This window comes from Carlito syrichta, unplaced genomic scaffold (genome assembly GCF_000164805.1).
Source record: "Carlito syrichta isolate Samal-C Ts95f unplaced genomic scaffold, Tarsius_syrichta-2.0.1 Scaffold305319, whole genome shotgun sequence".
Lineage (NCBI taxonomy): Eukaryota > Metazoa > Chordata > Mammalia > Primates > Tarsiidae > Carlito > Carlito syrichta.
Window position 1 is genome coordinate 668,627 of NW_007249415.1, and position 18,172 is coordinate 686,798.

The 18,172-nt window shown below is 41.3% G+C and overlaps 1 protein-coding gene across 1 annotated transcript in view; it reads left to right on the plus strand.

Moving 5' to 3' along the window:
- The window catches only part of ADARB1 (adenosine deaminase, RNA specific B1), a 71,456-nt gene extending 53,939 nt beyond the window's left edge, over positions 1-17,517 (plus strand). Inside the window, exons 9-10 of the mRNA XM_008061568.1 lie at positions 12,301-12,479; positions 13,545-17,517. Of these exons, the coding sequence (XP_008059759.1) occupies positions 12,301-12,479; positions 13,545-13,724 (359 nt within the window). The 3' untranslated portion in view covers positions 13,725-17,517. The remainder of the gene's footprint in view (positions 1-12,300; positions 12,480-13,544) is intronic.
- Positions 17,518-18,172: the final 655 nt, after the last annotated feature.

The following is an 18,172-nucleotide window of genomic DNA, read 5'->3' on the forward strand; positions in this document are numbered from 1 at the left end:
TGTCATCCTTATGGTGAGGTTTTCCCTATACTTCTGTCCAGGTCTTTACTATTTCTCACTTGCAGAATAAAGGCCACTTTCAGTTAAGGTTGTTAACTACACATCCCTTGATCCATTAATACATGACTAATAATTTCTATAGCATGAACCCATAATAACTCTAAAGTATCTGTTCTTAATCATTATGCACATAATTCACCCTAAGGTATCAGAAACCTATTGGAAAGTATCTTTTAAGGTAGAAATGAGAAAAATGCCAATGCCAGCTCATCTAAGTTTTTAGTTGTGTCAGTTATTAGGCCAGTTGTCTATGTCTTTGCTTTAAAAGTTGCTACTCAGCACACTTGATCTACAGCAGCAGAGGGGCTGTCATTGCCAGCCAAGCTGTTCCTGCTTTTATTGGTTTCTGCACCATGGCTGTGATTAACTCATTACCCTAGTTCTCAATTTGTAGCCCTGGAAAGACAGGTTCCCCATCAGTGTCGGTCCTCACTATGCAGTGGCCCCAGAGACTTGTAGAAATGTGCTCTTGTGACCATTTAGGGTCTTTGTGCCCCAGAAAACCACATGGTTAGTATTGCAACCTCAGGCTAGCTATTTTCTTTTTGCCTTACTCCATTTTTGCTTAAAGATGGCACTTTATTTAGCTTAAAATATTTTTAAAATTGTATTATTAGGATCTTTTTTAGTTTGTTAACTAGCCATTTAGTTTTAGTGCAAAATGTAATTCTAAGGTTTAAGCATCCTTCGGCAGTGATCTTTTATTTTGATTTTGTCATTAGAGAAGTAATAGAATTGCTAAGGAAGATAATAAAATATAAGCATGATCCATTTGTTCATAAAGGAGTCAATTTCATTATGGTTAGAGATTCCTCACCACTTGCACCTAAATGCATACTCACTCCACTAACCCCCAAAAGAAACCCTCCCTGACTCTGTCTACTTAAAGATTGTGGCCTTGAACACACTCCTGGGGCTGCCACCTCTGCACAGTGACAGCTCAGGGGCCATACAGGCAGGTGCTGGAGGTGTGGCATAAGTGCTGGGAGCATCCACTCAAGACTTCAGCTCCACTGCAGAACATGTCAAGGGAGAAACCCCAGAGTATTGGTGAGAAATGTCCTGGAGCAGTCATAAAGTGGAATGGTGGCTTAGGAAGATGTGAATGAAGTTCCTAACAACAACCTCACAACAAGGAGAGGCTGCTGCAGCTTCCATGTGAGGCCTTGCCCATGGTGAGGCCCGCCCAGCCCCATATGTGGTTGGGGCCCGCCTGACCATCCTGACAGCCAGGGAAGGATGGTGCTGGGTCTCTGGGCTTCCAGGAAGAGGACATGGGTCCTGGCTGATTGCTTTCCTTCAAGGCTTTCCTAGAATTAGATGCATGTCAAAGAAGCATGCAGAAGGAAACACGCCGGTTATCTGTACTAATCAATCAGGATTTTTATTTACAAACATGAATGAATAACCATTATCAAACTTATGAGGAAAATAAATAGCACAAAAGAGAAAGATCTGTATGAGAAAATAGAAGTGAAAAAAATAATTGAGAGAACAACATAAGAGGTATAAGTAATGATAAACCTTCTTAGTATGGGTAGAGTACTTAGTAAGTGCTGAAATCAAATATTTATGTGAAGGTCTAGCAAATATTTATTCAATCAATATTGTTTGAATATACAGTGGGCATGGTTCTGGGTGTTGGGATTTTACAAAGAACAGGACCGGTGAAACTGTCCCACCTTCCCAGGACTTTGTGCTCTGGTAAGGATAGAGTGGTAGATGAAGTCAGATAATTTCAGATAACTTGGAACAGAAAGGCAAAAATGTGAGAAAAGAGTTGAGAGATGTGGAAAGTTAATTCAAAAGGCCCAGTATCTATCTAGTAGCATTTCAAAAATAGAAAATAGGGAGGAGGAAATAAAAGAAGAAAATGTCTCAGTGCAGAGGAAAACTATGAGTAGTGAAATGGAATGGATGCACTGTGTTCTGAGCAGAATTAATGGGAAAAAATCCATGCCTAGCATATCCTTATGCAATTTCAGAACACCAAGGACAAAGAGAAAATGCTAGAGGCTTCTAAGTTAAATACAATAAATATCAGGTTTATATAACCCATGTCAGGACACTAGAAGCCAGAACTGAATGATGAGATGACTTCCCAGTTCTGGAGAAAAAATATCTTTATTGTAGAATTTTCTGCCCAACCAAATGTTAAATAAGCATCAGGATGAAGTGATGATTTTTAGATATTCAAGGATTCAGAGGGTGTATACTTTGGAGAAAAAATCAACTTGAGGATACTCTAGCAAAATGCAAAAGACATCTAAGAAGGATTTTTAAAAATATGAGATCTAAGAAAGAATAAATCCAAGAGTACAATGAAAAGGATAACTCAGCAGTAAACCTAAAAAAGTAACAATTCCAAATTAGAGATTCATATCAGAGAACACTAAAAAGAATGTTTTCAGAAGAAAGTATATTTATTTTAACAAATAGCCTGAGAAGTTAAATAGTCTGAATAATAGGGAAAAGACACATACTTCTTTTGTGGACAACAATAAAAAAGTAAAGGAAAATAGAAACTCCAGGAAACACAAAAAGCTATTCAGGAAGGAATGGTTCAGATATGATTCAGACAAAAGTAAGGCATGATTTTGGACAATTTGTGGGAAATAGCAAGAGACTCCATTTAAAGTTATGTTTGGAATGATGTACTTTGAGCAACTCAGACTTGATAGTATTAACTTTTTTCCCTGCAAATTCTGTCACATTATGTGGCACTGCAGTGCACCGCATGGTCACTGTCATGAGTAATTAAACCCAAACTCATTAATTGTACAGGTTACTTTTTCTGATGATAGGCATTAAAACTAAAAGTTAACAACATAAGATTAAAATAAAAAGCAAAAACTCAGCTACTGGAAGTTAGACTCTCTTAAATAATTTTTAGTCAGAGAAGAAACCAGAACTTAAATTGTTAGGCATTTATTTATTTATTTACTTATTTATTTTTGAGTTGGAGTCTCACTCTGTTGCTCAGACTGGAGTGCAGTGTCATGCTCACGGCCACCCCAGCATCGACCTGCTGGGCTCAGGCAATCCTTCTGCTTCAGCCTTCCAAGTAGCCAGAACTATAGGCATGTACTACCATGTCCAGCTAATTTTTTTATTTTTATTGTAGAGATGAGGTCTTCCCAAGTTGCCCAGGCTGGTCTTGAACCCGTGAACTCAGACAATCCTCTGACCTCGGCTTCCCAAAGTGCTCACAGGCTTGAGCCACTGCACCTGTCCTAAACTGCTGGGCATTTAGAATACACATATAAAAAATGATGACTTGAAGCCACAATTACACTTAGAAAAATCATGACCTTGAATGAATGAATAAATGAACTAGGCCTTTGTTTTCAGAAATTGAGAGGGAGGGCAACAACAAAGCCAAGGAAGAAATATAGGAAGAGGGAAGTAAACAAGTGAGAAAGGGAGAGGAATGGAGAAAGGAAATGAATGACATAGGAAACAAAAAATAGCAAAAGTAATCAGTAAAACTAAGTAAAGGACCACTGCAGGTGTAATTAATATAATATCAGATAAAGCAAAATTAAGGTAGGAATTGAGGTATATCTACAGATAATGGAGGATAGTACAGTCATCTCCCTTAGCACAGTTTCACCTTCTTCGAGGTCAACTATAGTCAGAAAATATTGTAATATTTTGAGAGCGAGAAAGAGGCCACATCTACATAAGTTTTATTACACTGTATTGCTATAATTGGTCGGTTTTATTGTTAATTTCATACTGTGCCTAATTTATAAATTAAACTTTATTATAGGTATGTATGTACAAGGAAAAACATAATATATATAGGCTTAATCAACTCTAATGCCTATATATTTGAAAATCTCAATCAAAACAACAAAGGGTGAGTAAAAAGATATAAATTAACCCAGATCAACCCAAGAAGAATACAAAATCTGGCAAAGGGAATTTCCCAAGAAGACATTGAAAAGGTTATCCACAAATTACCTTCCAACAGATTCACAGATGGTTTAGTCAGTCCACTGAAGAACATGTAATTCCACCTCAGATAAACTTCCCAGGCCATAGGGAAGGGTAGTGGACCTAGTCCTAATACCAAAATTGGACAAACACAAATAAAAAGAAAACCACAAAACAGTATTATATATGTCTATAGATATAAAACTTCTAAGTGAAATACTAGAAAATCAAATTTAGCAATATACCCAGGAATCTAAGTATAGTTCAATTTTATGCCTGTTAATACAGTTCACCTGTGAGTAGGTCACCAGAAAGGATCCATAACATCACAGTGCACTACAAATGTCAGCATGTGTTCATGAATATGTGTGCTTACACATGCATATGTATGTACGCTAGAAGAATATGCATTAAAATGGCAGTTCTCATCTGGGAAGAAAAATTATTTGGGGAAGAGCTAAGAATCTTTAGAGTCTTTAAGAATTACTTGGCAGGATACAGTGACTCGCGCCTGTAATCCCAACACTTTAGGAGGACGAGGCAGGAGGATCACTTAAAACCAGGAATTTGAGACCAGCCTGGGCAACATAGTGAAATCCCTTCTCAAAAAAGAGAAAGAGGGAGAGAGAGAAATATGATCATTTGGTTCATTACTTAACTTGTTAATATGGTGACTTTAAAAAAAAGTACTAAACCAACCTTGCATCCTGGGATAAATTTTATATGGTTATTATGTGTTAATAATATATTAAAACAATATATTATTTTAAGATATTGTTGTGTTCAATTTGCTAGCATTTCCTAGAATTTTTGCATCTATGGTATACTGGTTTGTAGGGATATTGATGTGTAGTTTTTGTTTAATGTCTTTATCAGGCATAAAATTAGTTGAGATGCATTTTTTTCTCTTCAACTTTCTGTAAGTGTTTGCTTAGATTTGGTATTAATGTTTCTTTAAATGTTTGATTGAATTCATCAGTGAAGCCATTGGGCATGAAGTGTTCTTTGTGAGAAAGTAACTACAAATTAAACAAAAATTTTTTTTTTGAGTCGGAGTCTCACTCCATCACCCAGTCTGGAGTGCAGTGGCACTCTCACAGCCACCCCAGCATCAACCTGCTGGGCTCAGGCGATTGATCCTTCCACCTCAGCCTTCTAAGTAGCCGGAACAGCAGACATGTGTACCACACCCAGCTAATTTTTTTATTTATTGTAGCAACCAAATTGCCCAGGTTGTTTTCAAACCCATGGGCTCAGGCAATCCCCTCACCTCAGCTTCCCAAAGTGCTGGGATTATAGGCTTGAGCCACTGGGCCTGGCTGAATTTAAATTTTTATAATGGATTTAGGACTATTCATGTTAGCTACCTTTTTCTTGAGTAAACTTTGGTAATTTGTCTTTTAGGGCATTTGTCCATTTCATCTAATTTGTCAAATTTATTGGCATAAGAGTATTTAGAATATTCCTTTTAGTATCTGTGGTATTTCTAGTGATATTGTCTCTGTTATTCTTTATATTGATGATCTGTGTCTTCTCTTTTTTTTTTATCAGTATAGCTAGAAGTTTATCAATTCTATTTATCATCTCTAAGTGCCAACTTTTGGGTTCATTGTTTTTTCAACTTGTTTTTTAATTTTATATTTCAGTAATTTATGGTCTGATTCTTTTTCCTGCTTACTTAGTGTTTCAATTGCTCATTTTTTTCTAGTTTTTAACATGCTGACTGAGATCATTGTTTTGAGACCTTTTTTACTGCTCTTGCAGCATTTAGGAACTTTGCTACGTTGTGTTTTCATTTTCACTAATTTCAGAATACTTTGTCCCATGAATTTTTTTAGAAGTCTGCTACTTAGTTTCAAAATATTAGGGATTTTACAGAGATCTTTCTATTTTTTAATTGAGTTTCATTTTATGACTAGAGTCCTTTAAAATTTGTTTAGACTTGTTTTATGAACCAAAATATGATCTATCTTTGTAAATGCTTCATGAAAACTTGGGAAGAATGTGTACATCTGCTCTTTTATAGTAGTGTGATCTATAAATATTGATTAGGCCAAGTTGGTTGTATAATTTATATCTTTTTTTGGATTGGCAGTCTTATTTATTATTTATTTATTTATTTATAAATTGGAAAATACAGTTTATTTAGAAAGTAAATTGGAAAGAGAGAGAAGATTCATCTCCCTAACGTAGGGGAGGGGGGCCTAAGCTTAGGTAAACATGGCCCAGGAGTAATTTATATCTTTTATGTTTTACTTATCTTCTACTTGGCTTATCAGTTATTAAGAAGGGGACATTGAAAATCTTATAGCTGTAATTGAACATTGTTTATTTCTTCCATTTTTTTCAGTTATTACTTCATATATTTTGCAGCTCTGTGATTAGATTAGATGCATAAAAACTTAGGATTGTTGGTTTCTCTTAGTAAATAGACCTCCTTTATCATTACAAAATAAAATTCTTTATTTCTGGTAATATTGCTTGTTCTGAGATGTGCTTTGTCTCATGTTAATATAGCCTCTTCAACTTTTCTTTGATTACTGATAGCACAGTGTATTGTCTATCCCTTTATTTTAAAATATATAATATTAAAAGTTTGTTTTTTGTAGGCAGCATATATTTGGGTCTTGCTCCCCTCCTCTACCTTTTTACTGGGATAGTTAGGCCATTTGCATTTATTGTGATTAGTGATATTATTAGGATTAAAGCACATCTTGCTACTTATTTTCTATTTGTTTCATATGTTCTTTGTTCACCTTCTTCTCATTTTCATCTTTTGAATTAATTGTGTTTTATGATTCCGTAAACTCCTTGATTTTTTTTCTTTTTCTTTTTTCTTTTTTTTTTTTTTAGTCTGGGTCTTGCTCTATCAACCAGGCTAGAGTGCAGTCGCACATTCATGGCTCACCTCAACCTTGACTTCCTGGGCTCAGACTGTCCTTCCACTTCAGCTTCTCGAGTAGCTGGGACTATAGGTGTATGCCACCATGCCCAACTACTTTTTAAGTTGCTTGTAGAGACGGTCTTGCTATGTTGCCCTGGCTGGTCTCAAGCTCCTGGGTTCATCCATCTTCTCTCCTCTTTCTCTTAAAGTGTTGGGATTACAGGCATGAGCCACCATGCCCAGCCTCCTTGACTTTTTAATTATAACATTAGTTTTGTTAATTTAGTGGTTGTTTTAGGGTTTCTAATATGCATTTTTAACTTAACACAATTTACTTTCAAGTCATGCTATACTACTTAACATGTAATATAAGAGGCTTACAATAAAATATTTCCATTTTTGCCCTCCTAGCCTTTGTGGTATTGTTGTCAGACATTTAACTTTTGCATCTGTTAAAATTCCACATTACATTATTATTTTACATTATTATTTTTGTTTCAATAGTTAATTATCTTTTAGAGGGATTTAAGTAATAAGAAAAAAACTCATATATTTGTCCATTTAGTACCATTTTCAGGGCTTTTTATTCCTTTGTATATATCGAAATTTCCATTTTTTTGTTTTGCCTGGAGATAGTGTAAGTCTTCTGATAATAAATTATTTCAGCTTTGGTATGTCTGAAAAAGTCTTTTGTTTTTTGTTTGGGTTCTGTTTTTTTATGTGTGCGTGTGTGTTTTGTTTTTGTTTTTTTACTTTCATTTTTGAAGTATATTTCACTAGGCAAATATCTTTTTACTGAAGTGGTGGATTTTTTTTTTCCTTTAACCACTTTAAAGCTATTGCTCCCTGGCTTCTTGTTTTCATTATTTCCAATTTTAAAATCTGCTGTCATTTTATCTATGCTTCTTTGTATGTATCTTATCTTGGTTTGTATTCAAGATTTTCTCTTAATACTGGTGTTGAGAAATTTGTTATAATGTGCTCTGGTATAGGTTTCTTCATGTTCCTTGTGCTGGGGTTTCATTGAAATTTTTAGGTCTGTGGGTTTGTTGCATTAGATTTTGAAATTTTATATTCATCTTTTCTTCAAATACATTTTCTGTCCCCCCTTCTCTCTCCACCCCTTTATGAACTCTGTGCCACATCCTACTAATTTTCTGTTCTTTTTTCTGATTGTGTTTCATTTTAGATAGTTTTTGTTACTGTCTTTAAATACATTAATATTTTCTTCTGTAGTTTCTCTTCTGTGATTAATTCCATAAAGTGTATTTTTCGTCTCATTAGTTGTAGTTTGCATCTGTAGAAATTTGGCCTAAGTACATATGGACCAGTGGAATAGGATGATGGAGATTCTGGAAGCAAAACCTCAATTTCTCAACCACTCATCTTCAACAAAACCTCCACCAGTAATCACTGGGAAGAGGAGAACCTATTCAGTAAATTGTGCTGGGAAAACTGGCTGACCACATGCAGAAGATTGAAACAGGACCCCTACCTATCACCATACACAAAAACAAATGGATCAAAGACCTAAACATAAAACCTCAAACTATAAAAACCTTAGAAAATGCAGGAGACACCCTTATGACAATTGAAACTGGCAACCAATTCCTGATCAAAATTCCAAATGCCCATTCCATAAGAGATAAGATAGGCAAGTGGGACCTTACCAAAATAAATAGCTTCTGCAAAGCAAAAGAAACCATCAAGAGAGCAGGGATGCAGCCCATAGAATAGGAAAAAATATTTGTCAGCTGTATATATGACAAAAGCCTAACATTCAGGATCTACAAGGAACTTAAACAAGCTAAAAGGAAAAAAACAGCCCCATTAAAAAAGTGGACAAAAGACATTAATAGACACTTCTCAAACGAAGATAAATGGGCAGCCAACAGACACATGAAAAAAGTGCTCAACCTCACTGATCAAAGAGAGATGCAAATCAAAACCAGACTGAGATACCACCTAACCCCAGTAAGAATGGCCATCATTAATAAAACAACAACAGATGCTGGCGAGGATATGGAGAAAAAGAAATGCTTCTGCACTGTTGGTGGGAATGTAAACTAGTGCAGCCTCTCTGGGAAAAAAAAAAATGTGGTGATTTGGACAATGACCTTCCATATGACCCAGCAATCAACAATGCCCATACTGGGAATATACCCGGAGGAACTCAAATCATTGTACAAAAAAGATACCTGCACATGCATGTTTGTTGTAGCACTAGTTAGTCACAATAGCAAAAACATGGAACCAACTATGCTGCCCATCAAAACTGGACTGGATTTAAAAAAGTGATACAGATACACAATGGATTATTACGCAGCCATAAAGAAGGACAAACATATGCACTTCACAGCAACTTGGGTGGATTTAGTGTTTATTACACTCAGTGATCTATCACAGAAACAAAGAACAGAGTACCACATGTTCTCACTCATAAACGAACCGTGAACATTTGCCATAATACTATAAGAAAGGGATTGGCAGTAATGGAATACTGCCGGGGCAGGGGTTAGGGGCACACAACATCAATAAGGGAAACTGATCTCAAACCAGGCAAAGTGGGAACCAAAGGGAGGCCCAGACTTCACCTGTATGATGACCACTTGTATTGAAATCCTGAATTGTACTCCACATCTTTAAAATAAAAAAATTGTTTTAATTAAAAAAAAATAAGTTTGGCCTAAGTATTTTTATATCTTTCTGCCTGTCCTTTGTGTGAGTGTCCAGCACTCTTCCCTTTGATCCTCTCAGGAGTCTCTGTGGGCCTTGAGTAATATACATACTCTGCTCAGTCTTCCCCTGGATATTCAAGGACCCTCTGCATGACTCCTTGGCTCTCTGTATTTCTCTTCCCTCCAGTACTCTGTCCTAGGAAACACAACTGACTTGCTTCCCTGGACTCTCAGCTCAGGGGTCTGCCACGCTCTCCCTGAGTTCCTTACTCTGAACAGAGGCCTGGTGGTAAACCATCATTGTGATTTTAGTATTCTCTTTAAGGGAGGAGTAAATGGCCATGAAAGCCAGTGAGGAGCATGGTGATGGATGGGTGCAGACTACTGGGGCGTTCAGTGAGTTGTGTGGAGCACATCTGAGAGTGCATTGTGCTGCTCATGGCTTGACAGCTCAATGTCTGGTGCAGAATTTGGGTCATTTCATGTTTTAAACACATTCTAAAGACTCATATCCTAAACCAGTTTTGATTTTGGTGGCCTGTAACATCCATGTCGGATGAGCTACCAAGCTCAATATATGAATGCAGACATGGGCATTCAATTCCTTGTCATCCAAGTGTCAAGGAGACACTTGGGAGGCCAAGGCAAGTGAATTGCCTGAGCCTGTGGATTTGAGACCAGCCCCGGCAGCTTGGCAAGACCTCATATCTACAATAAATAAAAAAATTAGCTGGGCATGGTAGTGTGTGCCTGTAGTTCCAGCTACTTGGAAGGCTGAGGCGGATGCATCACCAGAGCCCAGCAGATCGATGCTGGGGTGGCCATGAGTGTGCGTGGCACTGCACTCCAACCCAGGCAACAGAGTGAGACTCCACCTCAAAAAAATATATATTTATATATTTCAACCCTGCAAAATGAGACTGTGATTAGTTAAGATGACATGGTTTAAATAAGTAAAAAAAAATATGGGTGAAAGAACTTCAAAAAGTTCATGGAAAATGGAATTAAAAAATAAAAATTTTACAAATGTAAACTGTATCTCACCACAAGCTTTATTAAAGTCAAGACACTCTTATAAATGATAACACCATCCATTTAGTGCATCCTCAAAGAACTGAGGGTCCTGGGAATTTAACTATGTCAATGCAGTCTCTTTTACATTATTAACTGAAGAAAAATGGATGACCTTTACAGATTTTTTTAACATTAGGAAAGGAAGTCAGAAGAAGCAAAATCAGGATTATAAGGTCACAACTCTCACAAAATTGTCCTTGTTCCATAGGAAAAATGAACAGGAGCATTTTTGTGGTGAAGGACTCTGCTGGTGAAGCTTTCCCAGGAGTTCTAAAGCTTTGACTAATTTTCTCAAAACACTTAATAAGCAGATGTTATCCTTCTTTGGCTCTCCAGAAAGTCAACAGGCAAAATGCTTGCACATTCCCAGAACTGTTGCCATGACCTTTGCTCTTGTCTGAGTCCATTGTGGCTGCAACTAGACCACCTTCACCTCCTGGTAGCCACTCTGGTTATTCTTTGTCTTCAGGATCGAGAAAGCCACGTTTCATCTTCCATTATGATGATTTGAAGAGCTACTTCGGGATCTTGTTCCTACTTGTCTAAAATTTCCATGGAAAGCTCTGTTCTTGTCTAGAGCTCATCTGGGCACACCAGTTTTGGCACAATCAAGTGGAAAGTTTGCAGAACTTTAATTTCTCAGACAGAACTATGTAATCTGAATTGATTGAGATGCCTATGTTGTTGGCTATTATTTTGTGCTGTAAATCGTTGGTCCTCTTTAGTTAGGGGATAAACACCCACAAATGATGTGGATAGTCTGCTGCTGTGGGCATCATCTTCATCTTCATCATCTCATTTCTTCTTTAAATGAGTTAGTCATATATAAACTGCTGAATTCTTTGGGGCACTATTCCCATAAACTTTTCATGAAGCATCAGTGATTACCATTCTTCCGTCCAAGCTTCCCCGTAAATTTGATGTCTGTTCTTACTTCAATTTTGGCAGAATACCTGTTGCTCTGATAGGGGCTTTTTCAAACTGATATCTTATCCTCCTTGGTTCCCCAAACTAGATCCTGTTTAGATGTGTTATAACAAATTAGTATGAGTTTACTTTGGTGCAAAAAATTTTTTAAGATCCATGTTGTTTTTTTCATAATGTGCATTTTCCATGAACTTTTTCAAGACCCCATATATACTTTTGGTAAGAGTTAGGGTTTCCTGTTGTATCTGGGGTGTCACATATGCAAAGCTGTGTGGCCTAGATGTGCCTGGCCTCTAAGTGACAGGGAAGCACATGCAGGGTGTGAGCACCCAAGGCACTTGTGACACACTAAAGAGCAGCACCTCTATACAACCTTGTAGGACCTGCATTAATCCCCAGAGTGGCTCATCCATCTAGCTCTGTTAGCCCCAGAGTGAGCTGGGCCATGCTTGTCAGAAAGTCTCCTGGCATGAGGTTTCTGTCTACCTTCTACTCACCCGCCCAATCAGACAGGTGCATGTCTGCAGGTCGTTTCTCTTTTCTTGGTGCTGCTCCTGTCATGGGCAGCAGTGGAGGGTATGAGGCCTGCTGTGGCATGAGTATACCTTACTCGGCAGATAGAGCTTCCTCACCACGTGCTTGTGACTGCATCTGAGCACCGTGTGTCACGCCTGACCTCCCCTCCCTCCTGGGTTGATGCAGGCATCACATCACCTTCCTGTGTCTGCTTCGATCCAGGCATCAGCAATGCAGAGGCGCGACAGCCAGGGAAGGCACCCAACTTCAGTGTCAACTGGACGGTAGGCGACTCTGCTATCGAGGTCATCAACGCCACGACTGGGAAGGACGAACTGGGCCGCGCGTCCCGCCTGTGTAAGCACGCGTTGTACTGTCGCTGGATGCGTGTGCACGGCAAGGTACTGAGGTGCCCTCAGCGCGATGCAGCCCACTCCCCGGTAGCCTGGTTGTCTTTACCCTCCCATTCCCAAGTGGTTTCATCTTTGAGTTCTCAGGCGCAGTTGCTCCCTTGGAGCCTCTCATTCCTTCAGAATGTCGGTGGTTTACAAGTATGGTCCTGGCGCTTTGAGCCCCAGAGCCCTCTCAGAGGCAGCACTTTGCCCTTACCACAGAGGGAGACCCACCGCCCAGGGATCTCAGATGCAGTGGAAACTGCTCTCACTGCTCAGCCACTGAAAATTGCCATGAGAAAAACAAGTGGTTGCTCTGCCCCTTCCACTTAGCAATGTGATACCAAGTTGGGTTCTGCTAACACTACAAGAAGGGTTCTAACCCTTTTGTTTTAGCCACAAGACTCCTTTCTCCCCAAAATAAGACCTTATGTAGTAAATTAGGATAATCTTTGTTTATATTCTTAAGTTTATGGCATTCATTTATTTGGAGGCCAGCACAGAGCATGGGTGTGGGAGGTACAGGTAGAAGTGACAGTGCCTGGTAGGGTCCTGTTTGTCCAGGGGGATGGAACCTGTGCAGCTGCCACAGAAAGGAAGACTTTGGGTTCCTTGGGGTAACAAAATGTATGTCACAGCAGCAGTGCTGCTTTTAAATGGCTAAAGATGTTAGAAATGAAACGAATTAACTGCATGTAGTTTGCCAGAAGCATGTCTTAAGAGCCCGAGTCAGTGATTGCCTGCATAACTGGCAGGACTGCTGCATGGAGGCCATACCTCAGCCATGCTCCTGGCAGCAGGCACCTTCTCTGGGCTGTTCCCCATGAACCAGCACAGTACTGAAGGCCATACATCAGCCATGCTCCTGGAAGCAGGTGCCTTTCCTGAGCTGTCCCCCATGAGCCAGCATGGCACTGGAGGCCATACATCAGCCATGCTTCCGGCAGCGGACACCTTTCCTGGGCTGTCCCCCCAGCCTGCACAGTGCTGAAGGCCATTCCTGGCTGTTGACTACGTCTTAGTTCCATCTGCTTCAGTTCTAACAGCTGTCCTCTCCTTTCTATCCTCTCACAGGTGCCCTCCTACTTGCTGCGCTCCAAGATCACCAAACCCAACATGTACCATGAATCCAAGCTGGCAGCCAAGGAGTACCAGGCCGCCAAGGCACGTCTATTCACAGCCTTCATCAAGGCAGGGCTGGGTGCCTGGGTGGAGAAGCCCACAGAGCAGGACCAGTTCTCCCTCACACCCTGACCTGGGGTGCACAGCAGGAACAGGGGCTGTCGGGCATCCAGCATCAGCCCCAGAGCCTCGCCTCTGAACTGGGGGCAGGTGCACACTCGGGGAGGGCATGGGGACGTGGGGGACCACCAGGCGTGCAGCGCCGTCCCGGCGTCTCATCGCAGAACTGGGCAGGGGTGTGGCGTGGGTGTGCACAGGGCTATGGGGCACAGTCGCCACCTGGCCTCTTTCCCACAGCGTCGCCCCTTCTGAATCGTCCAGCGACTGCTTTCAACCTCCGTTTACGTCTAGAAATTGAGTTCTACTGAGTAGGGCTTCCTTATGTCTAGGAAAATAGAAACTACTTTGTGTGAAATTATTGAATAAATAATTTATTCAGAGCTAGGAATGTGGTTTATAAAATAAGAATTATGTCAGACCACTTTTATGCCACATCATTTTAATTGCAAGAAAGCATCTCCACATGGAGGCAGGGAGAAGGTAGCAGTAGGAAGTAGTCACCCACAGGAGCTGCCACATGTATCTGAGCTTAGGTTTCTCCATAGGTACTTCCGTGGTTAGTTTCACATATTAGATTTAAACATCTCTCCTGGGAGCAGACTCCCAGCATGATGTAGTGACACTGGGTCTCACCACAGTGACTGTGTGTCCCTTAGAGTTGTGACCCAGGTCCCTGTCACCCTCAGCCGCCTCTAGAAGCTTCTGTACTCCTTGTAGGATCAGATCATGGAACCCTTTTCTCAGTTTACTTCTAAATAATCACAGATAAAATATGGCCAGCGACTCTGTGCTGGCATTCACTTGGGTTTGTAAGACAATGTTTAACTTGTATGAACTAGAAGGAATCATAGGGGCTCCTGCACATCCCACAGCCTAGAACTCCCTCATTCCTTCCTCTGAATCTAATGGACATGAATGACTGCCCAAAGACCTTCACAGGATGGAAACAGGATTAGTTAAGTGGATGTTTATCCTTAGGGAAATGCCACATTTTAAGTTTTTAAATTATTCTTTCCAGCTTTATCAAAGACATGTTTGAAAAACCAAAAGCATCCAGGTGAGAGTGGGTAAGCCCACATGCCGCTGGCATAGTATAGACTAGACATTGACTGTCATAACAGGGGGCTCAGGGAGCTGCGCTCAGGGCCCTTGGTGCAGACTCCCTCAGCCAAGCTCAGATTCTGCACTGGGTGCCTTGTTGCCTCACTCAGGATGAGAGGGGAGTGGGAGGGGTGTTCCAGGTCAGTGTCCACCTTCAGAGGCGTCTCCTGGTCCCAGAGATGGGTGCAGACCCCACCTCCCAGCATACCCCCCCCCGAAAAGTCTGGGGTGTCAGCACCTGCGTCCTTTATGGGCTTACAGAAATAGGAACAGGAGCAGAGGGGCTGCCATCATCCCCAGCAGGTCTCAGGAGCCCTGTCTGCATGTGTGCACATGGATGTATCATGGCTGTCTCCCCTGTGTGGTAAGAAGGGACACTACTCAGGGCTCACTGTTGGGGACACAGCCAGGTTCAAAACGTGAACATCTGTCCACACCAGCCTTTTCTCCTGAAGAGGATAGTTGTCTCCATAAGCCAGTCAGAGCAGTCACAAGCCAGTCGGCCCCTGCATCACCATGGGGAAGGGGTGGGTGAGGCATATTTGGGTAAGATGTGCCAGGGTTTTCTTCATGCCTGCAGGAGGAAAGGTGTCTGGGGTGTCACTGCCCTCCTAAAGCAGGCTCTTGTACACTCTAGGAGACAATGTGTGAGGCTATGTTTTTATTCTTGTCTCTACAAATTGTATTTTTTTCTAATGGGGATTGGCATTAGTTTTTAAAAATAAGTGAATTTTGGTTCCGAAGTTTAGTGGAGATATATTCCATATGCACATGAAGCTGTGCAGTATGCCTAGCCATTACCCTCTGTCAGGTCATAGTTGGCATGACTGTGGCTGCCACCTCCCTGCCCACATCAATGAATGAGTGCCTCACTGAAGCCCAGGGCTGAGTGAGGGGATGCCTGTGGCAAGGGCAGGCACAGGGCTCCCCACCCAGAGTGACCAGGCCTAATTCAGAAAGTCCTGGGGAGGGTGGGGGCAAGGGACCCCGTGTACTCCTAGGACAGCTCTGTGATCAGAAAAATATAAGAATGCCAACTCCACCATGAGACAAATCAGGAAACATAGCACTTTACCCTCCTTTGGACGCTGGCGTGCGTTATACTGTAGCTATTCCTTCAAGGGGCCGTGTTGCTCCTGTGCCCTCGATCAGGACTTTAGAGACTTTGCAGAAAACTGAACACAATGAAGAGCTTGATTTTTTTTTTTAGAAAAATCTTAAGTGTTGAGGACATTTTAATAGTAGGGGATGGGAAGGTTTCTGTTTTGTTTTGTTAGCTCCACCTGAAGCATTAATTCCACAGAGACACTGTCCCTCAGCACCACTCAGGTACACTCTGCCAGGGCCACGTCCAACAAGGAGGTCAGTGCCAACAAGAGGTCCCCTGGAGTGGGGGAGTGGCGTATTCCGAGCCAGGAGCCAGCTGCAGGTTGAGTGGGTGTCAGTGTGATCACCTGTGTCAGCCCTGGTCACCTGCTCATCGTGCCACAAGGGCCACCTCTTCCCAGCAAAGAACTGCAGTTTTGATTCTGTTTTACTGTAGCTTCTCATCATCTTTTCCTATTTTGGAGAATTTTTTCTAATTAAGAGCAGTTACTTTAAAATGTACAAGATGACATAAGGCATTGGTTTCTCTGGAATTTTTTTTTATTCAAATAATTGTCTTACATATCCCCAGGTTGCAGTCGCTTCTTTCTTTGTAAGGATGGGGTTTCTCCCGTTTCACACAGGCACACTGAGGAGGTGGTGGCTCTCTCCTCACACATGCAGATCTGTGGGTGGAGTGTGTGACTGTGGGTATCTGCACACCTGGATTTGTCCCCTTTCTCAAAATCAGGGAACAGGTACAACACAGATGGATCTTTTTCACTTCTGAAATATTTTACACCAGAAGTGTAAGGTCTGCCCTGACCGTAACTTTGATCCAGCAAAGAAAGGAAATTAGCTGACTCTCCCTGCCCCTCAATTCCATCAAATTATAGACTGTCTCAAAAGGCTCCTTTTTATCAACCCAGACTACATAAGAGGAAAGGGCAGAGTATTTGTGTCCAGTGTGTGGTTTGTGTGTCCTTGCCCCTACCATGTTGTGTGACAATCTCTCTGAGTGTAAGGAGAAGGGAGCACCCACCTGAGGCCATGTTTGCCCAATGCTGGGGGATAGGACTAGGGAAGGTGCCGAGGTGGGTGGAAGGTCTGGCATGGTCATGACTAGTTGTGAGGGTGTGTCCATTTTTTTGGTCCTGTGTGAAAGTCCTCCTGTCTGGCAGCATTGTCTGCACTTCTGTGTTTACTGTTTGGAGGGATGGCTACCAAACCCCAGAACATGGATTCTGGCCACAGCATGAGCTACTGTTCTGTACACAGCTGCTGGGCCATTCTTCTGAGCATACATGTGAGTGATGAAAAGCACAGTTACTGGAACACGAATGGAGCGAGCCCCTAAAGCTGTGTGCTTATCCTGGCTTTGGGTTATATGCTTTTAATTTGATTTTAGAACTTGGACACTTTATATGAATGTAATCCAGCCAAGAACCCTGTTGCTAAGCTACAGTCCTCAGTGTCCTCTGTATATCTGTGTATCTGCCACACCTTCCAGCCTGCATGAGCTTCTTCTCAGAGACCAGCCGGGACTGAGCATGAGACGCTGTCATATATAGACAAAGGGTTTGAGATGTTCTCAATAAAAAGCAAAATGTTTCACTACTGTGCTGTGCTGAGACTTTCTTTTACAGTTGTTTCTGTCCTGGGCTCCAAGGGCAGGTCTGGGGTCAGTCCTGGTGGCAGCACCACCTGAGAGGTATGACTGAGCATCGGACCTTATCCCCTGCTGCATGTGGTACTGAGTGCTCATGTATTTGTCCAGTTTGGAACAGCCCCGCTTAGCTCCCACCCTCACAGTCCTCACCATCTCCCTGGAGAGCATGTGGCTCCTCTCCCTAGATGAAGCGGTGTCAAGGAAAATCACGCAACTACCCTACTGTGTCCCATCTGTGAAAGGGACAATGACACAGCCACACTCCCTGTTTAGCTGTGTGGAATAGTGTAGACAAGAGACATGGGAGGAACCTGGATATTCAGCAATGGATGATCAGGTAGAGAGGGTATGGGGTGCAGTGGAAAGCTGCAGGCACCCAAGTTACAGTATAGAACTGTGGCATTTCCAACTATAACATTCAGGACATTCCTAATAAAGTAAGTGGAAAATTGTGGCAAAGCAGCACTTACATCTCATGGTTGTAAAGAAATGGACATGCACATGTGGAAAAGTCTAGAAAGGAGAGAGTCTGGTCATGGTCTGCAGATGATGGGATTTGGGGTGACTTTAATTTGTTTTCTTTTTTAAAACTCATTTGTTTGTC